The 12,812-nt window shown below is 32.8% G+C and overlaps 1 protein-coding gene across 9 annotated transcripts in view; it reads right to left on the bottom strand.

Annotated features, from left to right (window-relative positions):
• KANSL1L (KAT8 regulatory NSL complex subunit 1 like) overlaps positions 1–12,812 on the bottom strand; it is a 134,010-nt gene that overhangs the window by 19,795 nt on the left and 101,403 nt on the right. For 6 of the 9 annotated variants that reach the window (XM_078450914.2, XM_078450915.2, XM_060623347.3 and 3 more), the window contains 2 exons: positions 4,148–4,294; positions 2,104–2,269 (listed from right to left, as the gene is read on the bottom strand). In XM_078450914.2, the coding sequence (XP_078307040.1) occupies positions 2,104–2,269; positions 4,148–4,294 (313 nt within the window). The remainder of the gene's footprint in view (positions 1–2,103; positions 2,270–4,147; positions 4,295–12,812) is intronic. The other 3 variants (XM_078450917.2, XM_078450918.2, XM_078450919.2) reach the window with 1 other exon arrangement.

The raw sequence follows: 12,812 nt of genomic DNA, 5'->3' as shown, positions 1-12,812 counted from the left end.
ATAGAGACTTAAGATGTCCAATTCACTATATTTATATTCTATATTCTCACAACCAAAAGAGGAGCTAAATAATAAAGTAGATGTGCTTCACATTTATTTTTTTTTTCAATCAAGAACGCTAAAATAAAGCATTTAATAGAGACATGTAAACTTCTTCCTAAGAAACAAATATTTCATAAAGCAATTGATGTATTTAAAGTTTTGCTACTGAAAAAAGAAAACTAATTACAAACATATAAATCAGAACAGACCTAGAATGAGTCTGGACTTTAAACAAAGAAGTACCTCTTTCTTAAACGCTGTATGTTAATAACAGATCCATACTCAAGGGTGGGAAAAAAAAAAAATATGTTCATGAGTTTCAACATGGAATCTGTCCCAAGGGACAGAACAGAGGTAGGAAAGATTTCAATCCTAGCACTATATACTATGATCGTCTAAAAACTACTTAACAAAATGAAACTAAGAATACAAATTAAATATGCTACTTATACATTTTAGGAATCCAATGGTTTCCAATTACCAAAAAATAAGCTTATTTCTCTAAAAAATATCACATTTTTATAAAGAAAATATCACCTATTCTACCACTGTTCGTCATGAGTTGTGAGAAAACTAGGGTTAGGCCCTTGTTCCATCCATATATCTTTCTTAGTGCCCACCCTGTGACTTTGGGCTTTTATAAAAATATATCATAACACTGTAGTACATCAATCAGTTTACATTTCAGTTTTCTTAAACTAGAATGCAAGTACCTTGAGGGATTTATTTGTATTTATACTCCTAATACCTACTTAGTACCTAGTAAGCAGTAGGTACCTAATCTTTATTAAATGAATGCAAGAAGAAATGAATAACACTAACTGGCAGGTGAGGAAGTTAATCTTAACTTATTGGAGGGGACCTAAGAGGATTAAAATGAAGGATAACTCTATCAGCTCTCAGGGGTATATCATCAGAGAAACAAATGTACTATGAGAAAACAGACAGTAAAGAGTAAAGGTTAGGAGTGTAGCTCTGAAGTATGACTACTCACATCAAATCCTGCCTCCATTATTTACTAGCTGTATAATCTTGGAATAGTAATTTAAAATCTCTTAGCTTCAATTTTCTTGTATGTAAGATAAAGAAGAAAACTATGTATTCTCGTAGGGTTGTTGAAAGAATTAAAACAATGTAATGTGCTTATGGGTATGCTAAGCCCAAATGTTGGCTGATTATTGTTGTATTTATTATTGTTTCTATCATTAAGTTTTCCTCAAAGATGGAATAACACAGCTCCTGCCAGAAACTTACTTCAAAGTATTATGTAGCTAAGAAACCACTCAAATACTGGTAAAAACAAAACACAAACAAACAAACAAAAACTAAGATTCAGGAATCAGGGCAGGAACAGGTACAAGAAATAGTGTTTTGTGAAGACGAGCCATCCCTGGATGATTAAAACCGAAAACTGAAAAGGAAACACAAAAGCCCATTTGAGACGTCTTCCCATACAGAGAAGAACCTGAAATAACCAGTGTGAAGAATGCTTCCTTTCTTACCCTAAATATTTACTTCAGTTCAATACAGAAACAACTGGAATGGTTCCAACAAAAATCAAGAACTAGAAACTTAAAAGGAGGTGGGCCTGTATGTGCCTCATTTACTCAGTTACGGATTATAGATTTTCTTGAGGTTCAAAAATTAGCTACACCTAAAGATGGACAATTTTCTTCTCTTGGGAAACTCATGCTGATTATAAACAGAGGAATATTATATGGCAGAGAAAATTCCATGCAGAATAACACATTAGAAAAAGAACACTGACTTCCTGACAACCATTTCAACAGCATAGTCAAGTTATCAATAAAATTCTAAAAATTTAACCCTGAAAAGATCAAAAGCTTATGTAATCAATGTAAATCAAAACAGTTTCCAAGGAATTAAAGAATCAACTTGCAAAGATAGAACATTAACTCAGGATTAATTCCTCTATGAAAACTTTAATTCTAATATCTAGTGACAAAATAATTGATACAATTTTGATTCCATATATCCATAGGATTACATTTCACCACAGAAATATGCAGTTACTTAGAAATTTTTTATAAGTGGACTTACCTGATGGCAATGATAGGACAGAATGGAAAGAAGAGTCCAATTCTGATACATGCTCTCTTAATATCTGAGATTTTGAATTGTGTTCACAGCTACTCCAAGTTGAAGCTGATTGCAAACAAGGCATTTGCGTTGTATTTAAAAATGTTGTTTCTTTTGAAGGCAAAGTCTGCAAGGGAAAAAAAAAGACTTCATTTTTGCTTAAAAACTGAATCACTCAGAGAGGATATAATAGTTATCAAGTACAGTATCTAAATGACACAAGAAAGTTCTAGTTTACTAAGTCACCTTGGAGAAAGAACTTGAAAATGACAAAGGGACATACTCTTTGTCATTTATTAAAGGTCATAAACATGATGAGATTTCACTAATCCCTTTTCAGTTTTTCAAAAGGAAGAGCAAGGTCTTCCTTTACCTTACAAAATCACAATAAGGAAAAATAAGTGTGAAGAACTTTGGGTTAAAAGACAATGGCCAGGGGTGCCTGGGTGGCTTAGTAGATTAAGCATCAGACTTCAGCTCAGGTCATGATCTCACAGTTTGTGGGTTCAAGCCCCGTGTCAGGCTCTGCGCTGACAGCTCAGAGCCTGGAGCCTGCTTCGGATTCTGTGTCTCCCTCTCTCTCTGCCCTTCCCCCACTCATACTCTGTCTCTCTCTCAAAAATAAATACTAAAAAAAATTAAAAACATAAATACAAGACAATGGCTATATTCCACATTAGTGACAACTGTAAGTGATGGTGAGCAGGTGCTATGTTAGGATTAAGAAGTGTGCATACTGTTTTCCTCATTGCAATCTGTTACAATCAATGAATGAAACTGGATTCTCTGTCTTAAATTCCAATGCAAGAAAATATCTACACTGGAATAACTGTGAAGTACTATGAGCATTGTACTTTTTACATTAGGTAAAATTTGACTTAAAACATTAAAAGAATATGTATAAAACACACAATATGTTACACGAGTTTGCATTTCTGAAAATAAAGATTTGAGTCCAGGAATCTTAGGAAAACCATGTTGCTAAACCAAAAAAAGTTATCTTACTACATTAAGAAGTACATATTCTGTTTAAAATCTGGATTTTAAATTCTTTTTTCTGGTTATAAAATTAGTAAACAAGCAAAGATCTATAAAATAGAGAAAATATTTTTACAGTAGAGCTCACCTGTACTCCTTCCTTCACTCTTAACCTCTATTATTCCCTATAATAACATTTGGACTTGTGTTTTTTAATGTAATTGATATTTAAAATGCTAATAGATCTTTAGATGCTATTTTTAAACACTTTTATTTTATAAACTTACATGAGGTTTGTCAACTTTCTTGAGTTTGAGTTTCTTAGCTAACCTTGGCATTTTCTATGTTTCCATAGCACCTTAGGCACATCTATCTCTACCACAGCATTCAACTAGACTTTTTTTGGACTATTATTAGCTCCTTGGAAGGTTGGGACTATAATTTGTTCAATGCTGTATTCCCAGAACCTGACACAGTCCCTGACATATGGTTGAAACCTGAATGCTAACCAACTGCATTTTATTTTATTTGCTTTAATAAAAATTAAGTGAATGCAAATTCTCAAATGCATGTATGCCTGACACTATTTCACTGGGGAAAAAATAGTTCCTGTTAACATATGCTAAAATTTATCATGCAGTGACTTCTGTTTACATTCCATTAGCCAAGACCTAGGTCACAGAGTCATACCTAGCTGCAAGGAAGGTTAAGAAATGCAGTCATTCTGGGAGGTCAAGTAAATCGATGGGTTTTTATAAAAAGATATAATATGTTTATACATGATTATAATAATGTGAGTTGTTTCCAAGATTTATTCTAATGATATGTGTATATTTATGCTGTTCTTTATCTTTACAGGATACACTGATACTTTGGACTCACTCTAGAATTATTTGTCCTTTTATGATGTACTTCAGAAAGATATAAAAAAATCTTTGAAATTACAAAGAAAAAAGGGTGCTAACCTCCCTTTTCCTTATATGGATAGAGCATTATGAACAAAAGGTGATAAAATCTGAATATTTACCATATAATTAGTTTTTTCTTGAAATTTTTCCAACTCCAGGAAACCCATTAGCCAATTTGAAACTATCCTAAATAATTTTGGAGACAAGTGAGGGGCATCTAGGAAAAGGCCTTTTTGTTCCCTGCAGAGAAAGTGAAGCCCGGGAGGCTGAAAAGAAATGGATGGAAAAATAAGAGAAAAACCAGGAGATTCTTGCCAATAAAAATTCAAATGTTTAGAGGGTATGATCGATAGTTCCATATGCTGCAGAAGATTCAAGCAAAACAAAGCCAAAAAGTATCCACTAAACTTCTTAGCTTTAATAATGAGAAATTTCATATACATAAAAATATATAATTTATAGGGAAGGCATAAAGTAAAATATTAGAAGGTCACCTATACTTACCATCCTATTTCAAGAAACAGAACAATACCAATTATGCCTTCTCCTCCTACTCCCTCATTAGCCTGCAGCAGATATTGCTACTTTCCTCCAATACCTCTGCTCTCTTTTTGTCTGTTGTAGAACTGATTTTCAGCTAGGCACATTTCTCAAGCCTCTGTGGATCTAAAAAATTACTTAAATTCTAGCCAGAAGTCATGTGTGCAACTTCTGGGAAGTGACCTTAAAGGTCACTCATTTCCTCCATTCCTCCATGTTATACTTGAAACACAGCTGTGGTGCTGAGCTACCATAACCATGTAGATGAGGATAATACAAGATTAAGCAAAAGAGAAGCCTAGCTCCTAGATCACCATGTCGAATGTGGTTGTCATATCTAGGATATTTTCAATCTAAGACAAAGAAATACACTTGTATCTTGTTTATGTCACTATGTAGGGTTTCTGACAAATGCAGCTGAACCTGTATCTTAATACAATGTGCCTCTTTAACCACATTTTTCTCTTATTATTCCAGGAGTAATTGCTATTCTGAATTTTGATTTTATTATTTCCTTTATAGTTTTTTCACATAAATGCATGTAATTCTATATAACTTTTAAAATCTGGATGCTTTGGGACACCGGGGTGGCTCAGTTAGGCATCTGACTTCAATTCAGGTCATGATCTCATGGCTGGTGGGTTCGAGCCTCGAGTCGGCTCTGTGCTGACAGCTCTGTCTCTCAGCTCTCTCTGCCCCTCCCCCTCACCCACTCATCCTCGCTCTGGCGCGCTCTCTCTCTCTCTCAAAAATAAACATTAAAAATAACAAAAGATGTACATAATAACCATTAAAAATAAAATCTGCATGCTTTAAAATGTATATAGACAGAAAGTTAAGTGTACTTTCCTGCTGTATTACCCAACATTATGTGCATACAATTCATCATTCTCTTCTGTTTATAAATATCTAGAATGTTTCTCATTTTTTACTACTACGAACAATGCTAGTATGAATATCTTATTTGTCTCCTGGCGTATGGGTGTCAGAATTTCTCTAAGAGTATGTACACTGTTAGAAATGGACTTGCTGGGTTAAAGAAACACATGAATGCATACATTCAATTTCACTAGATGATATGTTGTATTACAAAGTAGTTGTAACCAAATTTACACTCCAACAAAGCAGATGCTGGTGCTCACTGCATCAGATTCATGCTAACATGCATACTGTCAGACTTTTTATTTTTGCTAATTTCAGAGCATACAAATATTCTCTTATGGTTTAAACTTGCATTGCTCTGTTTACTATTTAAGTTGACCACCTTTTCATTCCTAAAATTGGTCATTCACTTTTCCTTCTTTTGAGAAATACATATTTTGATGTTTTTTCTCTAAAAATGTCTTTTTCTTACTGATTTTTAAAGTTTTCTTTACACACTCTAGAAAGTTACAAATCCTTTGAAGGTTCTATCTATTGCTCCCTGTCTGAGCTTCTCTTTTCACTTTCTTTCTAGTGTCTTTTGATCAACAGATGTTAACTTAAATATTTCCTTTATATAGAGTTTGTACTTTATATCTCTATGAGGAAATCTTTCCCTACCCTGAAGTCAAAGATATTCTTCCACTTTGCTCCCCCTAGTTGTAAGGTTTTTTGCCTTTGTACTTAGATCTTTACTTGAAATTAATTCACATGATGTGAATCCAACCTTAATTTTTTCTTATATGGATCAATTTATCCGAACACCTTTTATTGAACATCCTTTCCCAATTGATCTACAATGCTACCTGTTATATACACCACACTCTATATGTGTGTGGTACTATTTCAGGATTTCTAATGTTGTACCATTTGCGTCTATGCTAAATAACCAATGTCTTAATTACTACATGTTTAAGTCTTGACATATGACAATGCAAGTTTCTCCAACTTGTTCCTCAGGGGTATCTTGGCTACTATTGGCTTTCACTCTTCTGCATAAATTTTAAAAAATGCTTAACTTCCAGCAAAAAACTGCAGAGCTCTTCTACAGTGAATCTGTAAATCAACTGGGAGATTTTTTTTTTTTTTTTTGACATCATAATTAAAGGTCATCCAATCCATGACTATAACACACCTCTTTATTTACTTAGGTTCTCTTTAATTTCTTAAAAAAATTTTTTTTTAATGTTTATTTTTGAGACAGAGAGAGAGAGAGCATGAACGGGGGAGGGGCAGAGAGAGAGGGAGACACAGAATCCGAAGCAGGCTCCAGGCTCTGAACTGTCAGCACAGAGCCAGACGCGGGGCTTGAACCCATGGACCGTGAGATCATGACCTGAGCTGAAGTTGGATGCTCAACCAACTGAGCCACCCAGGCGCCCCTCTTTAATTTCTTTTAATAAAACTTTATAATTTTCTTCTCTAAAAAGCCTTTACATATTTTGCTAGGTGTACTTCTAGGTACTTTAATATTTATTTTCTCAATTGTAAAAGGAATTTAAAAATACAATTGACTTTTATACTTTGAACATATCCCACAATTTGGCTAAATTTTCTTATTCTAATAATATATTTGTAGTTTCTTTTACTTTTCTATTATCCAAACATATTATTTACAAATAGTGACAGTTTAGTTTTTTTCACTCAATTGCAATATTTTTATTATTATTTAGAGGGTTCCAAACATTCTAGATGGGTTCATCAGTTCAGTGATGATTAGAAATGATCAGAGGAGATATTGTTTTGTTCCATATTATAAAAGAAATGCTTTTAATTTCTCAGAATTAAGAATGATATGGATTAAGAGTAATTGTGGGATTTTTCTAGGGGGGTATATTCTTTATCAGAATATATTCCTAGGTTGCCAAAAGTATTTTTTAAATATGTAATGTTGAATTTAATCATTTACTTTTTCTGAACCCATTGAAAGAATTACACATGGGTTTTCTTTTTTAATAATGTGGTGAATTAATGATATTAATAAAGTTTTAAATGTAAAACCAACTTTGGATTATTCTTGAGTAAACTTGCTGGGGCTTATCAAATTTTGTTCAAAGAATCAGAAATTGAATTTACTTTCTACACTGTATGTAGAAATTTATTGTATATGTATGTTTGTTTTAGATTTCATTGACTCCTATCTTGATTTCTTTGGGATTAATCAAATATTACATTTTCCCCCTCTATTAACTTAAATTTATATAATCTTTTACTTTTTAGTGGTTTCCCTAGAGATTATAATGTGCATTCTTAACTTTTTTGCTTTTAGAGAATAAGACAAATTATTTTCTTACCATTTCCCTGAAAACATTAGAACGGTTTAACTTCATTTACTTTCCTCTTTCTGTATTACTGTTATTTTAATTTTATATATATTCAAAACACTACAATATATTACTATTAAAATTTATATTACCCATATATTTACCCTTTCTGTTGTTCTTAGCTCTTTCCTACAATTCTGTGCTTACAGAATTGTGTTTACAGGATCATGTGTCTTCTTCCTTTGCTATTATTATACTGTAAATTTGCTGACAGATTCTCTCAGCTTTTATTCTGTTTTTATTACGTGAAACTTTTGTATATCACCAGTTTCAAAGGATTTTTTGTGATTATAGAATTCTAGGTTGGTTTTCATTTTTTTCTTTTAGTATTTTAAGGATGCCTTCAATTCACCTGGCTTCCATTATTTCTGATGAGTAGTTAAGTCTTACTGTTGCCCTGATTTAAATATAATGTCTTTTTTTACCCTGACTTCTTTTAATATTTTCTCTGTGTCTTCATTTTAGCAGGCTGGCCATAATATGCCTTTATGTAATTTCTATATATTTTTCTTTTTGAGGTTCACAGAACTTCTGGAATCTACAGGATAATGTCTTTTTTTAGTTTGAGAAATACTACTTCTGCCCTATGCCCTAACATATATGGGTAGATTTTTTTTCACTGTCACACACTTCTGGTTTTTTAATTCTTTCTTATCTCTGTGCTTCCCACCTTAGTATTTTATATTTAGTTTATTAATCCTCACTTCTCTAATTTGTATTCTAATCTGTAATTAAATTCATCTGGTGAGGTATTAAATTTCACATGTTGTATTCTTCAGTTTGAAATGTTCACAGGAGTCTCTTTTCAAAAAGTAGATTCCAATTATCTGGTGAAATAGTCTGTTCATTTTTTCTACTTGTTCTCTTTGTTTTAAAACATATGAATCACAGCCATTTTAAAGTTCTGGGCAGCTAAATCCAATATCAGAATCACCTGATAGTCTGATGCTGTTGTCTGTTTTTACTCTTGAAGACTAGTCATGGGGTCCCATCTTTTGTAATACCCAGTAATCTTTAACTGAATGCCAAATGGCTTTTTTTTTTAATCAAACGTCCCCACATGATGTAATCTTTCTGTAGAGAGCGTTCTCTCTCCCTACCACTAAGTAGATACAGTGCAGATTTCTTTCCTTTAATCTAATCTGAATGTGTCCTAAGTCTGGGTTTCAGTCCTAGTATGGTTCATAGATCTGATTTGTTCTTAGCCCTTCAAGGTTTTCATCTAAGTGTTTGATGTATTTTATAAAATTTCTCCTGATTATCCAGACTTTAAGATAATTAAATCCTAAGAGTATACTTTAAGCCTCCTGCTCTGTGCATCTGCAGTATTCAGCAAATGTTGAGGAGAACAATGTCAAAATGGTTCTGAAGTAAAATCTGGCCATGTGATTTAGGCCTCCCAAACACCACCAACAGCATCCTCCATAGCTATCATCTATGAGCATGTGCACCAAATTTGAAAATTCCTGCCAAAGCTCAGATGAAAGTGGTTGCACAAACCAGCTCCCCTAGGTGTTTCTTCCTCTGAAGACATACATATGTTAGACTTTCTCCTCTAACCTCTATATTTAATTGATCTCTTCTCACATTTTCTGATTCTTTTTACTCTACATGTTTCATTTTGTATAATTTCATTTACATCTATTCCCCAACAACACAATTCTCTCTTCAGGTGTATCTATCCACTTAATCATATTACTAATTATCTAAATTTATTTTTCTTAGATATATTAAACTTACTTGGTTTTACATTCCGTATATGGTAATTGCAACATCTGAAGTTTGCCAGTCTGGAAATGAGCTTACCTATTTTAAAACCCAATTTTTGTCTTTTTAAATCAATCACATCCAAAGCATAATTTCAGACTTTAACGATATAAAAGGCCTAATTTGTTGTTACGAATTTTATGCATATACTCTATTTTACATTTTTAATCAGAGCCTAAGGCAGACAAAGGCAAGCTCTTTGCATCTCTGTGCAGCAGAGTTAAGTTCTAGTTCACTCATTAACAGAGTGAGTAGCCTTTGAAGGCCCTTAGCATTATGTAGGATCTCTAATATACCTTCCCATATCTCTTAGGTTCTAGGCGTCAGCTCCAGTCTATCACAACACTATTGAACAAAAATTTCTCTCTCTCTCTCTCTCTCCTTTCTTTGTTTCATTTTTAATTCCATGGCTTTCCATTTTTCTAATCAGATTAACCATGCATTATATAAAATATCCTTTACATTTTACATTCTAATATTTTCTACCTGGAGGCTTTCCTAAGAACTATTCCACCACATTCCTAGAACCATAAGTTCTGCATTAGATCTGGCAATTCAAAGGTGACTCTGACCTTTAAAACAATATTTCAATAAAATGCTTTTGTTGGTCACCATACTACAGTAGGGTGAAGAATGAAATAAGAAACCAGAGACGTTGCAGTGTTTCTCTAGGAACCCAACATTTGAAAGAGATAAATACAAACACTTTCAAATTTATTGTGGAGGAAAGAGATTAAACAATAGCTAAATGAGATATGCTATTTAAAAATAAGTTTTGAAAGGAGAAGAGGTATTTCCATTTCTTCCCATGAATAAGTACAGCTATGGGACTTATACGAAACATTTATGTTTCATATAACACTTTTATGGACATCAAACAACTTGGACAATAGGCAGCAGATGACTGTTAAGTATAACCTAAGAGACAAAAACAAATGAAGTGATCCTATAAATCTTGAAGCTTTTTGCATGAAGCTATGTTCCTCAGATTTCGGCACATGGAAGGGGGTCCAAGTAGAGTATGACAGTCTACCTGATTTGAAAAGATAGATATTAAAGTTTGGGGAGAAAAAGGTAGCCACAATTTGTAGAAGAGATTGCCCTAAGAGAGGAAGCTATGCAGAGAAAGGGCTCCAGAAATCCACATGGAGTCCTTTTCAATTGTTTGTCAAATAATAATCTACATATGCATATAATGAATCAACAAAGGCGAGTCTAAGAACAATTAATTTGGCGGGGCGGGTGGGGGAGAGGAAGCAGGAAAAAAGAACAAACAACACATGGGAGAAATAAAAAACAGCAAAATGGTAGATTTAAACCTAACTACATCATAATTACATTAAATGTAAATGGTCTAAATACTCCAATTAAAAGGTACAAATTTTCATATTGGATGAAAACAACCTAAACATATACTATCTACAAAAAAAACTGCTTTAAATTTAATGTCATAGATAAGTTACAATTAAAAATTATACTACCCAAGCACACTAATCATTAAATTAGTGTCAGTGAAAATAGATTTCAGGATGTGGGCAAACATATAAGAATAAAAGGGTCAAATCATAAAGACATAAAAATAAAATATCTATGTAGGTACTAAACAAACTTCAAAATATCTGAAGCAAAAGCTGAAATAACTAAAAAGAGAAAGAGACAACTCCACCCTTATGACTGGATATTTGAACACAAGTGGGAAGAAAATCAGTAAGTATATAAAAAAAATTGACCATTATTATCAACCAAATAAACCTAACAAACATTTGTAGAAAGCTCCATCAAAAAAAAAAAAAAAAAAAAAGAATATACACTCTTTTCAAGTGTGCATGTATTATTCCCCTAGACTATATGACAAGCTATTAAAAAAACCTCAATTCAAATTAAATTTAAATTAAAACAGGATGCCTTCTACATAAGACCACTCCTTCCAGATCAATAGACAGAGCTGACATACCTAATACATATAAACACATAGACTCAGGCAAAACATGAAGACAGAGAAATAGGTTTAAAGTGGAAGAACAAGACAAAACTTCAGAAAAATAAGTAGATGAAATGGAGATAATCATATCTGACAAAGATTTCAAAGTAATGGTCATAAAGATGCTCACCAACTCAAGAATGGATGAATACAGTGAGAATTTCCAGAAGAAGTTAAAAAAAAATTAGACCCGAAGAACATAATAACTGAAATGAAAACTATACTAGAGCGAATCAACAAAGAGATCAGCAGATGCAAAACAGATCAGCAACCTGGAAGAAAGGAAAGTCATCTAAGGAATCATCTAAGGTGATCATCTAAGTCACCTAAGGAAATCATCTAAGCTGAACAGCAAAAAGAAAAAAAATAATTAAAAAAAAAAAAAGAAGATAATTTAAGGGACCTCTAAGACAACATTAAGCATACTAACATTTGAATTATATGAAGTCCAAAAGGAGGAGAGAGAAAATGGCAGAAAAATCATCTGAAGAAATGGTAGCTAAATATGTCCTTAACTGAGAGAAGGAAACAGACATATAGACTCAAGAACCAAAGAGAGCCCCAAACAATATGAACTCAAAGAGTTCCACACCAAGACATGTAATTAAAATGGTAAATATTAAAGAAAAGGAGATCATCTAAAAAGCAACAACAGAAAATAACAGTTACATACAAGGAAATATCATGAGACCATTAGTGATTTTTCAGCATAAAGTTTGCAGGCCAAAGGGGAGTGCCGTGCTATACTTACAATGCTTAAAGAAAAAAACAAAAACAAAAACATACAACCAAGAATACTTTATACAGCAAGACTATCATCCAGAATTGAAGAAGAAATACAGAGAACAAGAGAAGAAAGGAACAGGGAAGAACTACAAAAACAACCAGAAAACAACTAATGAAATAGCAGTTAAGTTCAAGCTATCAATAATTATTTTAAATTGAAATGGACTGAATCTTCCAAGCAAAGACATAGATAGGGTAACTGGACAAATTAACAACAACAACAACAAAAATCCATCCATTACTGCCTAACACAGATTCACTTTATACCTAAAGACACATATAGACTGAAAGTGAAGGGATGGAAAAAAAAATATTCCATTCAAGTGAAGAGGAAAAGAAAGCTGGAGTGGCAATACTTAGACAAAATAGATTTTATTATGTCAGACAACATAGATTTTAAAACAAAGACACTAAAGAGAGACAAAGAAGGGCATTACATAATGATAAAGGGATCAATCCAACAAA

This window comes from Panthera onca, chromosome C1 (assembly GCF_046562875.1).
Source record: "Panthera onca isolate mPanOnc1 chromosome C1, mPanOnc1 haplotype 2, whole genome shotgun sequence".
Lineage (NCBI taxonomy): Eukaryota > Metazoa > Chordata > Mammalia > Carnivora > Felidae > Panthera > Panthera onca.
The sequence above is the reverse complement of the archived record's forward strand: the minus strand, read 5'-3'. Positions and strand labels throughout refer to the sequence as shown.